The sequence below is a fragment of the Sabethes cyaneus genome, chromosome 3 (assembly GCF_943734655.1).
Source record: "Sabethes cyaneus chromosome 3, idSabCyanKW18_F2, whole genome shotgun sequence".
In the NCBI taxonomy this organism is placed as follows: Eukaryota; Metazoa; Arthropoda; class Insecta; order Diptera; family Culicidae; genus Sabethes; species Sabethes cyaneus.
This window is the reverse complement of record NC_071355.1, coordinates 57,105,699-57,126,350: the sequence shown is the minus strand read 5'-3', so window position 1 is coordinate 57,126,350 and position 20,652 is coordinate 57,105,699. Positions and strand designations below refer to the sequence as shown.

General features: G+C 41.6%; 1 protein-coding gene across 1 annotated transcript; it reads right to left on the bottom strand.

The window, feature by feature from the left end:
- Nucleotides 1–4,230: 4,230 nt before the first annotated feature.
- Nucleotides 4,231–7,659, bottom strand: LOC128739603 (uncharacterized). The gene has a single exon (XM_053835099.1). The coding sequence runs from the start codon at nucleotides 7,657–7,659 to the stop codon at nucleotides 4,231–4,233; it is 3,429 nt and encodes a 1,142-aa protein (XP_053691074.1).
- Nucleotides 7,660–20,652: the final 12,993 nt, after the last annotated feature.

The following is a 20,652-nucleotide window of genomic DNA, read 5'->3' as shown; positions in this document are numbered from 1 at the left end:
CTGCGAAGTTTCAATTGATTTCCTTCAGCCAGGTTCTGGTTGATTTTAAAGCTGGCAGTTTAAAAACTTAAACTTTGAGATCAAAAATATCAGTCAACAGCAAGAAAATTAACTGACAGGTTTTATCGGTTCAGCACTGCAGTTCGTGGATGAATTGTTTTGAAGGGCAGAAAACTGAGAAAGACAAACACTGTCAGCAGCTCAATAGTCATGTCCGTGAGCTGACAGATAAAAGAATACTACCAGGGGTACAACTGTATGCGCTGAATGCGTTTTATGTTCGCCTTAATGCAGGACTCTCAATTTTTTCGAGCACTGCTTTTAATGAGAGCATTTTCATGATATTTTTTATTGTTCCTGAGCCTTAAGGCGAAATTAGCAGCGATTCACTTTTTGCCGGAGAGCTTAATGTCGGAAGTAGTTTGAGGGCCCAAAAGCGGGGTTATGTTTTTGGAAATGTATTCTTCGCTGCATTCTTCTTGCCAATCTGAACACAGCGAATATATTTACATGAATAGATTTTTGTTTCTTACAAAAAACTGCTTTTGAAATTTACAGAATAAATGTCGACTCATTTCTTCTTAACGCCGAATATTTAGGATTTCGTTTTCGTGAATATTTACCTCAAAAGAAACAAAAAAAGGAAAAATGAGACAAAAGGAAAAAAAGGAAAAAAAACAGAAAAGAACACGAACAGAATAGAAAAAGAGGAAAAACACAAAACGTGACAGAATTGGAGGGTCATAAAACTAGTTGAAAAGTACATAAAAGAAGTGGAAAAGAAGAAAATGGAAGAAAAATGAGTAAAAAAGATGAGATTGAACAAAAAACAGAGAGAACGGAAGAGAAAAGAAGAAAAATTATATAAATGAAGGAAAAACTGTAAATAAAATAAGGAAAACGAGAAAGACAAAATGGACATAACAGGAGAAGAAATGGAATCGAAAGGGAGAAAAAGAAAAAGAGAACACACGAGAGCAAGAGAAACGAGAAAAGAAGAAAATGGAGAGAAAAGATGAAAACCGCAGAAAAAAGGGATAAAAAAGAAAAGCAGAATTTGAAAGAAAGAACGACAAATCAGAACGAAAACGGAAAAACTAATTCGAAAAAGCAAAAACGGAGCGAAAAGCTAAAAAAGGTTTAAAACTGGGATCGAAAATGACAAAAAAACAAGAAGAAATAAAGGAAGAAATGGAGGAAGAGAAAACAGCTTGCTTTAAAAAAGAAAACCAAGAGGAAAAGGAAGGAAAACCTGATAAATAGAGGAATAATGGCACAGAAAAAGAATGAAAAACTTGATTGAAAAGGTGGGATAACGGGAGAGAAAAAGATAGGAATCGAGACAAGAAAAGGAAAACGGAAAATGAGAACTACACTTTTATTACCTCGAAACAGTGGACTCCTCGTTCGCCAAGGGGCCTAATAGTTTCAAAAAAAGTTGAATTTTTGGCAAACCATGAGATTTGTATCATGTGATATTTCATAAATTTGGAATGAAACAACTAACAAATTGCCCGGTTCAGTAGAGATGAAAAACAGGAGCAAAAAAATTTTTGACGGCCATCCTGGATTTGGTCTCCATATTGGCTTTTATCGATAAATCGCCATTTGCGCTATGAGACCCCCCAACCGATTTTCGTTTTAAGACCACCATTGGAAAGCTGAGAAAAAATGCTACAAGAAACATTCATAAAATTAGGTGTGCAATGGCATTAACTAAATAAATCAGCCAGTTATTTGTAGGAAGGTTCACAATTTTCATATAATTATTGTTATATTTTCAAAATTTTCTATGAGACAAACTACAAACGACACAGTATTGTAAAGAGGAGAGCTAGGGCTTATAAACGAGGTAAAAAAATTGGCGGCCATCTTGGATTTGGACGCCATGTTGGATTTCATCAAAATTTATCAAATTATATCAGATTTTATCAAAAATTAAGTGCAAAAGTTCCAATATTTGAGGACCTCGTGCCAGTAGTGGCCCCGTTTCAACGAGAATTGCTCACAAGTGACAAAAGGGAAAATAAGAGTAGAATATAGAAAACCGAGGAGACGAGCAAAGGAGTCCAATCGGGATATAAAAGGAGAAAGATGGTACAATAAACGGAAAAATTGAACAGAAAAAAAAGAAAAACGGACTAAAGGAAATGGTAAAACGGGAGAGAGATAAAACCAAAAACAACAGATAAAATAGAAAAACTGGAGAACAAAGAGAACCCAAAACAAAACAATTGTGACAGAAAAGAAGAAAAACAAGGCATTTGAAAGTGGAAAACGAAATAGACGAAGACGACAAACAAAAGAGTTATAAAAAGACGAAACTGGAAACAAAAGAAAAAACAGGAAGAGCAAAGACGTAAAATGGTAAATGAAATAAAAAAAACTAGCGAAAAACAAGAGGAAAAACAGAATTGCGAAAAAATGGGGCAGAAAACGTGGAAAAAAGAAAAACTGGAAAGAAAAAGTGGAAAAGTGAAAGCAAAAATCCAAGAATCGTTCAAAAAAGGAGAAAAACGGAACAGAAAAGAGGTAAAACGTGCGAGAGAGTAAGACGAAAAATGTCAATCCTAACGTCAAGTAAAACTTCGTCCCGAATCTTGTGTCCATGTCCAATTTCAAGTCTAATTTAATGTCAATTTGAATTTCAAATTTTCTAAGTTTAAGTCAAATTCAAACTCTGATTCCAAGTCCAATTACTAGTACAATTCAAATCCCAATTTCAAGTTTAATTTCGAATGTAATGCCAAGTCTAATCTCAAGCCGAATTTAAATCCAATTTACGACCAATTTCAAACAGGCTTCATTTGCTGTTTTTTACTCAGTATATGCTTTTTTGACTACAAAGCTTCAGCAAAACAGAATTCGACAAATGGGCGGATACTGACTCTGACCATTGACCAATAACAGTATACGCGCGTTCAAAACTGTTCACTGTATACCAGGCACGTTAAAGTTGTCCTCCTTCCCTGAACATTAGAACTCTAGAAACGCTAGACTTGAAAGCAGCATACGATACAATAGACCGAGACCAGTTATGGCAGATAATGCACGAACACGATCTTCCGGACAAACTGACGCGAACATACATTGGATCGAGTGAATGTGAGGTGTTGCGTGCGCATCTCGAGGACACTCTCGAGTCGCTTTGAGACTCAGGAGCGTGATTTCAGACAAGATGACGGATCAACCTGTATGCTAGTCTACATCGCTGTTGAAGAGGTTATCCTTCATACACGAAGATACGACCTGTACTGTAACCTGTACTGTAATACGACCTGTACTCTAACAGCCGACAGCACAGTTTGTCGATGAAGAAGGTCAAGTCTTATAAAGACGTTTAAGCCCAAAGCACAAGCGCATGTTACGAAGAGGCTCAAAGGAGACAAATGCGCGCTTCCCAAGGATAAGAACCGTAGACAGTGATGAACTAGAAGTGGTAGATGAATTCGTGTATTTGGGATCGCTGGTGAGTGACTGCAGACAACAACATTAGTAAGGAGATTCAGCGGTGCATTCAAACGGGAAATTGGGCCTACTAGGCCCTTCGCCAAACGCTACGATCAAGAAGCATACGTTGCCGTACGAAGCTGATAATGTGCAAAACTCCCATTAGCCCGGTGTTACGGAGAAACAAAACTAGACACTATTCCTGATAGCAATCTTTATATTCAGAAGCTTCAAGCTAAAACGAGTACAAATGTTACATATAGGTTATCTTACAAACAATGGTCACTTACAAAATAGTGATTCTATCACGGATTAGATCAAGCTGTCGCATATATGCTGATTAAACAACTTCACTGTGCTAAGAAAGAAAGCTGTGAGCTATTTTTAAATGTACGTTATTTATGCAAATACCTATAGTTTTGAGAAGACGCTCAACACAGAACACGTTCTTAAGCTTTGCTCGCAAATTACGCTATTATAATTATGGGAACATAGTTTATAATTAGCACATTAGTATACAAAATATTTCATCACACTTACATAATTAACTTCACTATCGTAATTACAATTAAACTTTTATAAATTTTTTAATTCCAAGCAATTTATTGAAAACCTAATCGTATTATACGCGGGATCAGTATTATGGATCACCGCGCTATTAATCAAGCCAATTGTATAGCGCTTCTTTGTGCACTTGGTGCAGCATAAGTCGAGCAGTTGAGAGTGGCACATCTAGCAACCAGCACGATCGTGATCGACGAGCAGATCGCAACCCAACCCTTATGCCCGGTTGCCAACATCCCCCGCCTCGTAAGGATGAGTAATGGAGTCGTCCTTACCATTTTCGTCCACTTCTAGAACCGCTAGCTTGGAAACGGGGCGTCGATACATGCCGTCGGATGTCTGGACCACAGCTTGTCGGACTCTCCCATCTTGTCCAGCAATTACCTCAAGGACTCTGCCACGAATCCATCCATTTCTTTTCGTCTCGTCAATAACAATAACCAGATCGTTGGACATCAACGCTCGTACCTCATCGTGCCATTTATTTCGCCTGGTCAACGTGGGTAAATATTCCCTTACCCATCTTCTCCAAAAATGGTTAAGACAGACAAAGATCTGGTGCCAAGAATTCCGTACAACTTCAACGCCATCGGTTGGTTCCATTGGTTGTTTGAGCCCACTTGAACTGCCGAGGATAAAATGGTTGGGCGTCAACGCCTCCTGTTCCTCGGAGTCTAGAGGTAGATAAGTCAACGGCCGATTATTTACAATGGCTTCAGCTTCAATTACCATCGTCAGTAGTCCCTCATCATCCAACTTGCAGTTTTGTGGTAAGCTATTCATCGCGGTCTTGATTGAGCGGACCATTCGTTCCCATGATCCGCCCATGCTGGGTGCTGCAGGTGGTATGAAGAGCCATTTGGTATGTGTGCTAGTGAATGTAGCTGCAGACTCTTTATGAATTTCCTCTATTTGCTTCTTCAATATTGTCGCTGCTCCCACGAAATTCCGTCCGTTGTCCGAATAAAACTCGAGGGGGGCTCCACGTCGTTTTACAAATCTTCGAATGCAAGCTATGCGCGACTGCGTTGACAGTGTGTATGCCACTTCCACATGGACCGCTCTTATAGTTAGGCACGTAAATACTGCTATCCAACGTTTAGCGTTCGATCGACCAACTTTGACCAAAAGAGGTCCAAAATAGTCTAAACCCACAAAGCTAAAGGGACGTACGAATGGAGACAACCGTCCAGTCGGAAGAGGTCCCATCCTGGGAATTTCAGGACGTGCCTTATAGACTTTACACATTTGGCATTGGGTCGAAATCTTTCGAACTAGTGTTCTTAGGTGTGGCACGTAAAACCGCTGACGTAACTCATTCACAACTGTTTCTGCATTGGCGTGATTTCGATGGTAGTAGTCAATCACAAGAAAGGTAATTCGGTGTCCTTTCGGAAGGATTATCGGAGACTTAATTGTTTCTGGAACTAAATTGACCGCATTTATACGGCCATCAATAAGCAAGACTCCGTCTTTATCAAGCATCGGTGAGAGCTTGTAAAGAGGACTTGACCTTTCCAAAGAACGTCGCTTTTCGATCGGCAATCCTTCATTGTGGCGAAGGGTGACGATCTCATCCGGATATGCTTCGAGTTGAGCTTGCTTCCACAATAATATTTCGGCTTCCATCAAATCCTGCTGTTCGAGTCGTTCGCAGTTTATCCTGCCACCGACAGATTTTGCTTTCCAGAGTTGTCCGATTTTAATTACGTAGGCTGTCGCTCTATGAAGACGTTCCCATTTGGAGAACCTTATCACATCCACCAATGGTTCCGGAGTAGCAATTTCCGCGTGAACGAAACACGGACGAAGTTCTTCACTGGTGGTCACGGGAGTGTGTTTATTCGTTGGCCACTGATCTTCCGCCTGATACAAGAAACTAGGTCCGACATACCATCGAGAATCTGCGTCAAAACATGGGCCCTTACCCCATTTGGTGGCTTCGTCGGCGACGTTAGATTTACTAGGAACCCACCTCCATTCACATTCTTTGGTCAGCGACAGAATCTCGCCAATCCGACAAGCAACAAACTGTCGATATTTGCGATGTTCGGAGCGAATCCAACATAGAACAGTGTGTGAATCGGACCACAGGAACCGTCGCGTAATAGTTACAGAATGATATTTTTCCACAAACGTAAGTAGACGGGCACCAATTGCAGCAGCCATCAGCTCCAACCGCGGTATGGATACATATTTCAAAGGCGCAACTTTTGTCTTGGCCGAAACTAAGGTACACTGTACAGAATCATCTGGTTTAACAATTCGAAAGTAAACTGCAGCGCCATATGCTTCCTCGCTAGCATCGACAAACACGTGGGCTTGGAGATTTCTGTAAAGTTCCGCATTTGCAGCGCGGAAATAACACCTCGGAATTTCGATCCCCTTGATATCAGCGAACTTTTCGGTCCACCTCTTCCACTGCGAGAAAATCTTATCGCTTACCGGCTCGTCCCATGTAATACCGGAGCGCCACACTTCCTGCATTACGATTTTACCGTGTATCAAGAATGAAGCCAGTAAACCGAGTGGATCAAAAAGGCTCATGATGCACTTCAGTATCTGCCGTTTTGTCGGCCTTTTATTCCCGTGGATTAAAGACATGATATCTTCGGAGAACGAGGTAGGGAAACTAAGCATATCGTACTCAGGAAGCCAATGCATTCCTAAAACTCGTTCAAAATTATTCGTTGTTGGTGAAAGATTCTTCTCGGTCGCGTTCGCTTTCTCGCCGAGGTAATCCAGAACAGCTTTGCTATTAGAAGACCAATTTCGGATTTCAAATCCTCCTTTACTGTGCACGAACCGTACATCTGCTGAAACCTCCTGTGCTTCTCGAATGTTTTCAAAGCTTTCCAGATAATCGTCAACATAATGACATTTCAGGATCGCTTGTGCTGCTCTAGGAAATCTGTCCGCAAATTCCAGAGCATTCTGATTTTTTATAAACTGCGCTGAGGATGGAGACGATGTTGCCCCAAATGTGACGACATTCATTATGTATACGCTTGGTGGCTCTTTCGGTTTATCGCGCCACAGAAAACGTTGCGAATGCCTATCGGTTTCTTTAACCAGTATCTGGTGAAACATTTGTTTTATGTCTCCACAAACAGCCACAGGGAACTGGCGAAAACGGAACAAAACAGAGGGCAGCGGTAGTAGCATATCTGGTCCCGGAAGAAGAAGATCATTAAGGGATATTCCGTTAACTTTCGCGGCTGCGTCCCAAACCAGCCTGACCTTCCCTGGTTTTTTGGGATTTTGAACGACGCCCAACGGAAGGTACCAAATTCGCTTTGGATCAGCACTGATTAGCTCAGTTTCAGTTGCTCGATGGGTGTACCCTTTATCTAAATACTCTTGAATCTGTCGATGTACTTCCTCCTTCAGGGCTGGATCTCGATTCATCCTCTTTTCGAGGCATTCTAACCGACGGATGGCCATAGGAAGACTATCTGGCAGTTCCACGCGATCGCATCTCCATAATAGTCCAGTTTGAAACCGATCTCCGACTCGCTGTGTAGTTTCCTTAAGTATTTTCCACGCTCGCTTTACCGCTTCTGATTCCAAAGGCTCAGCTGTTGAGATTCCAGTATCTTCTATGCTGAAATACTCCTTCAGTAAACCGTCTAACTTCTCTTCCATCGCGCAGTCGCAAATGTGATAACTGAATTGTTTTGTGTCTTGACACTTTCCAAAGCTGCCGTACACACACCACCCGAGCCGGGTTTTAGCTGCGGCTGGGCCTTCCTTTCCTTCTCTGATCTTTTGTGGAACAGCCAGAATCAGATCACGTAAACCGACTAGTAGCTTCGGCGTAGCGTTTGCATAGCTTCGAACGGGCAGGCCCCTTAGGTGCTCGAAGCGCTCTTGCAGTTGGTCGAACCGTAGGGTTTGTGTTGGAAGGTTGAGGCTTTGCACAGTCCTAGCATTTTCCAGACGAAAACGTTTTTGATTGCCGACATCTCAAACGAAATAAGCTGAGAATCTTCTTCTGTACGAGACATTTTAGCCGTCCATTGCAAACAGAGGGGAACGTTGGGTCCGCTAACGCCTAACTGTTTCGCCAAGTTTTGCTCGATCAGTGTCGCGGATGAGCCTTCGTCTAAGAAGGCGAAGGTGTCAATGGATGCCGTCTCGCCATAAAGAGTCACAGGGATGATTCTAAATAGAACAGACTGGTCACTGTGGTGGTGAGTGTGATTTTCGTTCAACGAAACAGTAGCTGGTTTATTTCCATTCGATGCAGAATGCAGTAATGGATGGTGCCGAATTTGGCAACCATTCACTCCGCATCGGTTGGAACTCCTGCATGCCCTCCGGCCATGCATATTCAAACAATTTCGACAAATATTCAATGCATGAACAGTTTTCCATCGAGTTTCAATGCTAGCGTCTTTAAATTTTACACAATCTTTCACTCGGTGCCCATTTCGGTTGCATACTACGCAAGGCTTTTCTACTTCTGACCTACTAATTACCCTGTTCAAAACATTATCAGCGTGTGCGTGTATGTAACCTTTTTCTCTGGTTTTGAATTTTTCATTTCTAACCCCTGAGCTATCTATGGGTACCACTATCTTGCTTACTGATTCTACTACCTTAGCCATAAAGTCGCTAAATGTTTGCAATGTTGCGGGTAAGTAATGTAAACGCTCTGCCCACTGCAGCTTAATATTAGGTGGCAGCTTTTCAACCAGCTCTTGTACTAGAACTGGGTTGGAGAGATGAGCTTGTTGTCCGGCAGCAACCAAATGTTGGGTAAGATTCCTCACTGCTATTCCGTAGTGGATCAATGTTTCCAACTTTTCAATCCTCGGTGCCGGTGTCTCTCGAACGTTCTTAATTAAACGGGTGATGATGACTTCAGGACGGCCATATAGTGTTTCAAGAGTCTTCATCACATCAGGCACGGATTCTGGAGACAACAGATAGTAACGAACAGATTTAAGCGCATTGCCTTTCAGGCAGCGCTGCAGACGGGCTAAATTTTCGGCATTGCTATACCCACACGCCGCCGTTGAATTGTTGAAACTGCTCACGAAGATAGGCCACTCTTCGGGTTCACCATAGAAATCGGGTAAATCTCTCGGCATGACTTGCCTGGCCGACAGTTGTTCTGAAGATGGCCTGGGAGGTGCAACGATCGGGGGTATTTCGAAAATCGGTGCTGCTACAGTGGAAGTACTAGGTTGTCCCTGGCGGCTCCATTCTTCACAGTCGTTTGGCGGAGAAAATATTGGAATGACGGGTATGGGAGCTTGAGTGACATGGTTTTGAGCCGGTGGTGAAATGATGTATGGCATTCTGCTGGAATAATCCTGTGGTAGGTTAGTAATTGCCAGCGTGTGGCTTGCTTTAGGGATGGCGCCCTTTGAAGCGTCTGGCTGCGGAGCGCTATTCGATTGATCGCGCTGCTCTGCTTGGATCTGGCACTTAGTTAGTAATCTCTGCAATTCTCGCAACTGAGCTGCATCAGGAACGGATTGTTTTTCGCACTTTTCCAATTGATGTTTCAGTTGGCGAAATGAACATTCTTGTTCTGCAGTCTCGACTGCTGGCATACTCTGACAGGCACTCAGCTGAACTTGTGCGTCTTGTTGGATGACCTGTGGAACAGTACTGGTTCCTCCAACCGCGCCTAATTCGTCCGCGAGATGCTCTGTCACTCGCGAGAGACGATTACTTTGTTGCGATAACGGATTCTCATGTGAAGCCAAAGCTTTCTGGCTTAGCACCCAGTCACTCACGTGAGCTTGCTTACCTCGCGCCTCTGCTGTAGGTAATTTATCACGGATGCTACGATTATCCTCATCATCTGCCCTCAGCGATTCTTCCAGTAACTGGAACTTTTCCGCAATGTACTTCTTTTCCAGCTCGAGCCGCTTATTTTCTAATTTTCGCTGTTCGTCCAGCCGTTGTAAGCTTAGTTCGAGGCGTAGCTTACGGCTTGATGCTGATGATTCGACAGACACTGATTTTGCTGGAACGGGAACGGGCAGGCACTTCGAACATGTCCATTGGCGTTCAGACACAGAACCGGTGACACCGGCGCAGGAATAGTGCCACCAACAATGGCACTCATCACAAGCAACCAAGTCGTCGGCCGAATCTGGTTTCTTACAGGCAGTGCAGCTGTACGTATTCTCCGGATCTGTACTGACGTTGGGAGTCTTATCCGCGCTCATATTTTCTTGAAGTTTTGTTACGGAGAAACAAAACTAGACACTATTCCTGATAGCAATCTTTATATTCAGAAGCTTCAAGCTAAAACGAGTACAAATGTTACATATAGGTTATCTTACAAACAATGGTCACTTACAAAATAGTGATTCTATCACGGATTAGATCAAGCTGTCGCATATATGCTGATTAAACAACTTCACTGTGCTAAGAAAGAAAGCTGTGAGCTATTTTTAAATGTACGTTATTTATGCAAATACCTATAGTTTTGAGAAGACGCTCAACACAGAACACGTTCTTAAGCTTTGCTAGCAAATTACGCTATTATAATTATGGGAACATAGTTTATAATTAGCACATTAGTATACAAAATATTTCATCACACTTACATAATTAACTTCACTATCGTAATTACAATTAAACTTTTATAATTTTTTTAATTCCAAGCAATTTATTGAAAACCTAATCGTATTATACGCGGGATCAGTATTATGGATCACCGCGCTATTAATCAAGCCAATTGTATAGCGCTTCTTTGTGCACTTGGTGCAGCATAAGTCGAGCAGTTGAGAGTGGCACATCTAGCAACCAGCACGATCGTGATCGACGAGCAGATCGCAACCCAACCCTTATGCCCGGTTGCCAACACCCGGTAATTTCTAATGGACTTAAAGCTGTGACGCCGCTCACAGAGGACATGCCCTTGCCATCTTCGAGCAGAACGTGCTGGGGATGATATTTGGCATACTACAAGTGTGTACGTGTACGTACGAGTGACAGTGGAGAGTTGTAAAAGCGAATCATGAGCTGCAAGCATTGCTTGGAGAGATCCCCGTCGCATTGCTGGCTATAATCGCTAGGCTACAGTGGACCGGGCACGTCGTAAGAATGCCGGACGACAGCACGAGGAAAACGATTCTATTCAAGAATCCAGGAACCCAAAAACTGGCACCAGGAACAGAGGGACCCAACGTGCAAGATGGCTCGACCAGGCTGAAAGCGACTTCCGAGCTGCTTGGAAAGTTGGCGACGAGTGGCCCAACATCGAGACAACATTGAATGGAGACGACTGCTTTTAACCCTTTTAAGGTCACAAGCTACCTCGGCGACGAGGTCAAGAAATCTTCTATAGAATATGGTTGGACAACTTTGATCAATTTTTTCAACACAGGACTACGTCTTACAGCAAGGTTTTACTAGATAGGGTGTCATTCCAAAAAACCTAACACGAAAAGTAGTCAAATTTTGAAGGCTAATAACTTTGCAGTTTTCTGTCCAGATATTTTGCGCTTTCGTTCACTAATAAATGTCATCATCAGAAATGTCAAGAACTTTGATTATGAGATTTAGAATCCAATTTTATCTGTTAAACCTCTTTATGGTGTGTGCATTTGAATGGTAGTATTCTATTTTATTCTATTTTACTTTTTTTCACTAAAGTAACACATCTCCAGAAGAGGAAACATCAGTTCGTGTGGTCACGTGTGCCGGCTCGCATTAGTTGACACCGTATGGTTGCCGTTGTCATCCTTATGTCGTTCCTTTCCTTTCCAGCGAAAACATTCCAGGCGCATTAAATTGAATTATAGTTCATGCTTAACTTTTTCTTACTTTATTTTTGAACCTCAGTGTACCACATTATACTAATATATACGTGTGCACATGGTGAAAGACAGTTCCTTCCATGCACGCTGTATGTTTAATATTAATCCCGACTGGTCTTGTCCGCATTGCCGCCGGTCAATCAACTCATCCTCGTGCTCTGATCTTGATGTAGGAAGTTGTAGTCGGTTTTACCTATGTGGAGAAGTTCAAAGGAAATCAAAGAAATGAAAAAGAGACCTTGGATTGCTTATCGCTTGGCGTTTACTTATGCAGGCTTTTAGAGTTGCACGGTGAGATGCATAATTCAATCTTGTTTTTCATAAATGGTCTGTAATCGATCACTGCGGCGATGCACTGATCCGTGGTTTGTGTGGTTTTTGTGGGCCGTTGGAATGATGAGATGCAACTTTGTTGCATTATTTTCCATAATCTTGTGGCTTAATCCGTGCTCGGGTTACATATTAGAGGATGCGGCTGTTTTGAATTTCCGAAAAAATCAATGACCTCTTGGAACAGTTGAACGAACAGTTTCAATCATGAGTTATGGGATTTTTTTTTCGGTACATATTCTATGCTATGATACAAGAACAGCACTGAATACGTAAAAATAAGGACATAATAATAAATTTTTAAACCCTTATGTTTGACAGTACTAATTGATATTTATTTGAATAGTCTGTCGCATGCAAAACAAGCTAGAACATACATAACCTGTCACTTGACATTATTTCCTCCCGGAGTTAAACGAAGCATCATGTTCGCATTCTCAATAACAACTCTAACGGCTTGGAGTGACAAAAATGAGACAGCTGTTTAACTAAACTGGGCCGCCGACCGGTGCCTCCCCCCCACCACAGACACCGTATGATGAGCCCTTCCGTCGATAGAGGGCATTCCCGTTTATCATGCTGCCAGTCAAAATTTTGACAGCTTCATGAGATAAACAGTAGCACCAGCGTAGGCAGCGCTGCGACACTTGAAAACCATCATCATTAAAGCAGAGCGAGATAGTAAGTGAATGATACAATGTTCTTTCAATAATTTATTGCCGCATGTTCTGGAAATCCATTTCAGTCGATTCACTCCCACCGGCCGGCGGCGTTGCCGGGCTCGGGTAGGATAGTTTTATCACGAAATTTCCTGCCCAACTCTTGCGCTCCACCTAGAGTGGATGATTAACTGTTATTTAATGCGATTTTTTTTCTCTATCTTTGGTAGATCCACCCGGTCTCTTTCCACGGCGACAGTAGTAGCTGAGCCGCTGCCGTAATCATCATTTATCTTCACTTCTAGCGTGACGTCACATCCTGTAAGCTTTTGTTTCGTTCCTTCTGAGTCCCTCCAGATAATCTCGGACATTTTTCGGAGCTATTAATCACAAACTTTCGGTCTAAGATTTAGATTTCTCCGGACCGTACGATACGACAGCCAAGTTTGCAAAGTTGGGTAAACTTTTCTAGTGATTTAGTTCTATATTGAACTACTTTTTAAATTTAACACTTGAAGTGGTCCATTAAACTTACGTGAATAGTTGCAACTGCTAGTGAGGCTGTTGAAAAGTGATAAATTTGAATTTAAATTGAATAAATTTCTGGTTTGTGTTTGAATTAATTAAATAAAATGTCGACTAACCTTGGATTAAAGCATATTTTCTGGCTGTCATACAAACAGGCTTCTGGTTTAAGTTTTCCACATTATGTTTACCGATTTTTAATTATAATAACATCGTTTCTATACAGGGGAAAAAACAACACAGCTGACAATAAATCAATTCACAATCTGCTTTTCGGAATCGCAAATGTTTGTCAATGCACGAATTGTCAATATTATTTCTTGTTTTTATTTTTTGGCAAATACCATCAAACAGACAAAGATGATGGGTTCCAGATCTTTAAGAACCAACAGCCGTGAATTTTCCTGCCATTTTACGGCCACGGCCGCACCATAAAATGCAACCGAAGAACACTTAAAATATGTTTAAAGTTTAGAACACTTTTATCGCTCGCTGCTCTGTGCGAGTTTAAAACCTTCAAACGTGCATTCGCTTCATTAGCAATTAATTCGAGTGAGATTGATGGCATCAATCTGCCGGTCGAAACGTCAACGACGGTAGCAAATTGCCAGTCGCAGCAAAACAGCAGCAGCAGCAGCAACAGCAGCATCAAATTGCCCCATATTCGTTGTGCCCGGCACTGACGGTGATTGATCTCGGAAGCGATCGTTAGAGTAAAGGTTCGCATGTTCAGTCTACCTTCGCTCGATGGCGAGCGACCACAAAACTGAAATTACTTTTGCACGGGCGTGTAATGAAATCGTCTGATTGAAAGTCGTATCTGCTCCGAATATTACTCGTAATTCTCCCGGTTTCAAGCCAGCCCAGCGAATGCTCCAGTTCTTGATGGGACCATTCACTCTCCTGTGACAGGAGCATGCAATCCAGCAGAAAAAATCCCGAAGCACAACTGCTTCTGTAGAAGCATTAAAATTAATTAAAAATGAATATTTTATGAAGGCATTCTTCGTGGCCACGCTGATCCAGCTGACACATGAGAACACACTGCAGTAGTCCTCTTAATTCTGATGGCAGATAGAATGGTTCTCCGGCGGAAAGAGCGTCGATTTTCTGCGCTGCGGTTTCCCATGAATCAGCCTGCATCGGAGGAGGATGCCTGTTTGGGAGGCAATTACCGTGATTGGCTCGCTTTTCTCGCTTCGATTGAAATGATGGACATATTATATAATTTTGTGTGTGTATGTGTATGTAGGTATATTTGTGTCACTGTTTGTGTCGGTTTGCGGGATACCGTACGGTCGGATTGGAGCGGCCACACAATTCAAATGGCTTTATAGTGGGACTGTTTGTTGATTTGAAATGGAAATTGCATTTGATTTACAATCGAGATGTTTAATTAGTTATTCAAGCTATAAATAGTTGATTTTGAATAGGAAAAAATTAAAATAAAATTGTACCAGATATCGTAGAACTGATGTGTGTTATTGTTATTGAGCTGTGGAAAGCATTAAAATTTCATTTTCCACGGGAGAACTTCAACTATGTGAATTAAGTAGGTACTTTCAAACCGTTTTAACCTTAACTTGGCCAAATTAGTAACACAATGTTTGGAATGTGCAGGATATCTCAAAAATACTAAATGCTTATCAACTAATTTAACGTTTTTTTTTTTGCTGCAACGATACCAATACATAAGATTTCGGCACCACCCAATTGGATTGTATTGGATTGGGCGGTATTTTCGGCATGCTTCTATTTATTAGGCCTAGACTATTTTCGTGTTACCTGAGCCTGAAGAACCTAAACCACCACGAAACCACGAAACGAATGTACGATCATAGAATTATGTGTGGGTAAAAATTAGTAATAGTTTTTCCTCCTAGGATGTCGAGAATATAGGGTAGGCCCAAAATAGAATTAGGGTGAAGAACTAGTGTACCCGTACCTTAATATTTACCTACTTAATCAAGAAAAAGTCCCATTGACCTGTGCAATACACAGAAGTCGTCTCCATTCAACTTGTTCCACTGGATGCGGGTCGTCAGCGTTGTAATCTTCGCAGGATCCGCGAATTGGATTACATTTTTGCCTGCTGTGTCCTCTTTGTCTTATTCCTGTCGGGTCATTTGTGGATATGGAAACACGAACACGAATCGAAATATGAAATATACTAACCTTTGCCCAGCAGCGTCAGATGGCTTAACTTTCAAGGGAAGTTAGCCACCTGAAGCTTGAAATGCTGGTGCTGAGCGAGGTCCGTTGGCCGGATACTGGTGAACACAAGACACCGTCCGGGCAAGCCTTGCTCTACTCTGGCATACGTGATGAAAATGCTACTCGAGACAGAGGAGTTCGATTCCTGAGCCAAGAGGCACATGCGGCCCTGATGAAGTGGGAACCGATAAACGATAGTGACCGAATTTAGAACACAGGTTAGAAACCTTACTGCAATCCCCGGAGAAAGAGAGTGGTGGTTGGCAGAAACCCGAAACAAGAAGATTGCCCCAAACAACCCTTTAATGCGTCATGTGATCGCATCGGCTAGGAGAAATGACCGAAAACGGGAAGCTGTTTACAGAATGCTGTGGTAATAAAAACATGGTTATTGGTGGATCGCTCATCCCTCATAAACCGGCTTGGGCTTCCCGCGCCTGCCGAACGGAATCAAGGTGAGTTAAAATAGGTGATCTTGTTTTCACAGTCAGCTGAAAGTGGATGTTGGCACCAATGTCAACATGTGAAGGTGGTGGGGATGAGCGGAGCCTTCTAACGGCGCGTTGGGAAGGATCCCTACTAACACGGTTGTTACAAAGTAGTTGTGGTAACCGAATTATGACTAATTTTAGTCGTAATTCGGTTGCTTCAACTAAATGGACTTAACGTGTGCTACTTGGGATCACGCAAAGCACTATATGCCCGAACAGTTTCCGACTGGGGATGACGCCAAATCGGATCTCTTTCGGAAAAAGTTCTTCGACCTGACACTAGTTTTATTAAACACTACTTATAGGGGTCAATTCTGATGTAGAGGTTAGTAGTCACGTCTCTCAAGCCGAGGACCCGGATTTTCAAATCCCAACTCCGCAGAAGTCACGAATGACCCAAGTTGTTAAAGAGACTACAATCAAATAAAAAAAGCGGCACTGTCACTTGATCACACGATCGACTGTATCGTATGCTGCTTTGAAATCACTAAAGATGTGATAGGTGGGCACGTTGTACACCCGAAATTTCTGCAAGATCTATCGGATGGTAAAAATTTTGTCCGGATTTGCGCGACCCCCATAAAGCCCACCTGATAATGTTCTAACCAACCTTGTGCTATCGGTTACAACCGGCGTATCAGGATCTGAGAGAGTACCTTGTAGGCGGTGTTTTACCACCGTTATGACGCAACATCAGACGAGCCGATCATCCTTTTTTTTTGTAGAGAGAACTAACCACTCCACATTAGAGCATTTTTAGCAAAACGGTCCTTTATCTCAATATCTCTAAATGCCGGCAGACTACATTCGATCTTTTAAAGTGTCCAAATAAATATATTTTTATGGGAATCTCAATGGTGTGATGCTTGCTCACGGAACGCATCTGTTTTTAGCAGTTTTGGCCATATGAAGGGAATTTTACCCTACATTTCTAGGAGTACAGAGATGTATTGATAAATAACTCCGTAACCTGCTGAAATAATACCGATCTTCCTTCACCATAGGAAAGCTATCTTATTGTGATTTTCGATGGTAGGGTACTAAATTACGGCAAAATTAGTCATTTTATCCCAATTTTTTCAATTGACGTAGCAAAATTAGGGTAGCATGATCTTTATTTGGCGCAAACTACAAGAAACAAACCCCAAGCTATTCGAATGCACATAAAAATAACTTTCTTTTGGTGAAAAAAGACTAAATTTATCCCAGCGGAATCCAGAGATATTCACTTTAACATTGATATAACTAGGGTAAAATACCATTTATTTGACCAAAATATCAAGAAACAGCCTCGTACCGTAAACAAATACCGTGTCATCGGATTCCACATGGAAACAGCCTATTTATGACGAAAAAGGTTAATTTTATCCCAGCGAAATCCGGAAATATAGGCGTGTACATTTTCATATCAAGAAAACTAAGGTAAATTTTGATACGTGTTAAAATTCTCTTTTTTTGGCAAAAACTACTAGAAATATTGGCGTGCCGTGAACAAGCACCATATCATTGAAGTCCTTAAAAAATATCTTTCGTTTGGCATCGAATGATTGAACCAAGCTCAGCGGCATTTTAAGATATTGAGATAAAAGACCTCCCAGCAAACCACAAATCGTATAATAATGTGTGAAAATCATCTTAAATATCGCTAAGCAAACTCGAAATCGTACATAAAGCTTAATAAAGCGCACCCTAGTTTACCTCTATTCGTACAAAATGATAGTAACTGATTCACATACGATTTTCGTCACAGAATTGTATAGCATTATGGAACTAATCATGTTGAGTCGGATTTCATCGTATACAAATACTTATGAATGTGAATTATTATCATATAATTTGCAGTCGTATGTCGCCTCCAAAACAGTACGCATATGCTGCTTTCTTGCATCGAATGCGATTTTTCTAGATATATATCGGTACATATATCATATTTGTTACTTTGATATACGTACGAAAATGTTTGCTGGGTTTTTTTTCGGAACAATCCCTACTGTATACTTCTTCCATCGATTTCTCCGGTAGCTTCTCCTCCTCTCAAATCGTTTCTCGGCCATCTTGATATAGATCTGCCAGTAGGCGGTCATTACCTGCAGTTTTGGTGGTCTTCAGCAACCCGATTCCTCGTTTGACAACTTGGAGGTCACACGCTGGGACATTACTATTTTCCATGGGCTCCTAGGAAAACGTCCGTGCCGCTTCCTTTTGCATCTTCGCCATTGAAAACTGTTTCAACGCGTCGACCACCTCGCATTCCCTCATTCCTACGCATGTCAAGTTTCGGTGTGTAACCCTTACAATTTTGGTTCACCTTCTCGCTAGACTTGCGCGTGTCATTAGCTCGGAACAGCTGTTCTAATTCTTCACGATTTCTATCCTCCTTTTGGCGCTTTTAACTGCTCAGGATTGTGGTCAACTGGTTCCTAGCTCGCCGGTATTTGGCCAAGTTCTACCTAGTTGCAATTCAAGCAATTTTTTTCCTCTCCACCGCTTGTTGGCATTCTCCAGCAAACCAATCATTGTGTGTTCTCCGGGGCTCTTCACACGATGGCCGAGCGTATTCAGTCCCAATCGTCTTCGATTGAAGCACCTAATTCCTCGGAAGAAAGCAGTGCCTCATTCAGTATTCGTGCGTTATTCTCGACAGATTGCGGGTTATCTAGCTGTCTAATGTTCAGCCGAGAAGGATGGCTTTGACGTGTCTGGTATACAGTTGACAGTTTTGAGTGCACATATACTGCTATTAGGTGATGGTAAGAGTCAACACTCGCACCCCGTACGGAATGAATGTTCGTGATGTTAGAAAAGAACCAGTCATCTATGAGAACGTGGTCAATTTGGATCAGGTGATCTCTAGGCGGCTTTGTGGATATCTTTGCGCGGGAAAAAGGTGCTTCGGATCACCAGGCCTCGGGAAGCGACGAAATTTATACATCATTGGCCTTTATCGTTCGTATCGGTGTGCAGGCTATGGGATCCTATCATCAGTCATTACATTTCTTCCTTATCGTCCATATTCCCTGTCGGCGTTCATATGCTCGAAAACCATCTTGATGTCCCGTGGCGAACAGATATCGTACGCTGCCTCCAGCCTCGCGCAGAATGCTTCCTTCTCCTCGTCGGACCTTCCTTCGTGCGGGCAGTTCACGTTGATGATGCTGTACGAAACGGCCCTTTATCCTGAAATCGTTCCCAGTTCGTTTGTAGCGCCACCGCTCTGGTAAAACTGGGCTTTTCCTTTGCGACATAACCTACAGGGCTACGACGGCGATTTTAAGGGGTACAAGCAGTTCGAGCAGCACCCGGTCACCCTTATGAAATTTAGTGACCTGCAGTACCAAGTACCGAGTTTCCTTTCGTCGTTCTTATTTCTAATTTGCTTGTCAGTTATTGTTCTATTCACGGTGGTTGCATTACTACTGCTCTTCTAGATGGTTAAAACACTTGTAATTCGTACTTTCGGTTAAGCGCCCGTATTTATACTACCTGGCGCGGCGTCCTGGTCGTTTCGAGCAACTTCAAGAAGCAATGTATGTATAACGGTCTGGTCACTAAGCTGCGGTAGTGTGAACAAAGCAAGCAGGTTACTCGTCGGCAGCAGACGCAGCATTAATAATGTGTGAAGAAAATAGACTGACGAAAATGTAAGCTTTTTATTTGTTTTTTGTAATGTAAATTTGTGAAAAGAAAAATGTGTTTTAAAATTTGTATGAATTAGTTGACCACAAATAAAATTTTCTAGGCGTCTGACGATAGGCGAAGCATAGTAGCCAGGAACGTTACGCAGATCGAGAAAAGAAGGGTTTTATTTCACCGAAAAATATCAATGAAACATATTATCCAACTTTAAGAAGGTTCGACGAAATGTATTGCTAGTGGATGCAGGCATAGCACAGTAGTCCAAAAGGGCGAAAAGTGGAACTTTTTCCTAGTGTCTCTTGTTTGCATTTTATCATTTATGGTCTTCCACTTTTTTCGTAAAATTATCACCCTTAATCTAAAACTGTCAAAGATTAGTCATCGCTTACTATAATGAAAATAAAAAAATAACTTTTTTGCGTTAGGAAATATAGACATAGTGTCTTCGGCAAAGTTGTAAATATTGTAAAAACAAACAACTTTGCTGAAGAAATAAAATTTCTATTTTTTTCGAGTGCTGAACTATAGGCCATATTCTCTAAAACTTTTTTAAAAACTGGTTGAAAGCTTGAATACGCGATAACTCAACAAGTAAAGGTCGAAGAGATTTGCGGTCTTCTGCAAAAACGTATATTTTGAGAGCTTCAATTATTGCCTAGAGCATTGTATTCTTGTAAAATGCAACTAACAAAAGCTAAGTATGAAAAACCAATTTTTAAGGAAATTTTAAAGAATGTATGCCTTATAGTTCAGCACTCGATAAAGATAGAAATTTTATTTCTATAGCAAAGTTGCTTGTTTTTACTATGTTTACAACTTTGTCGAAGAAACTATGTCTATATTTCCTAACACAAAAAAGTTATTTTTTTATTTTCATAGTAAGCGATGACGAACTTTTGACAGTTTTAGATTAAGGGGGGTATTCATACGAACAAAAGTGCTGAGGACCATAAATGACCAAATGAAAGCAAAAGACACTAGGAAAAAAGTTCCGCT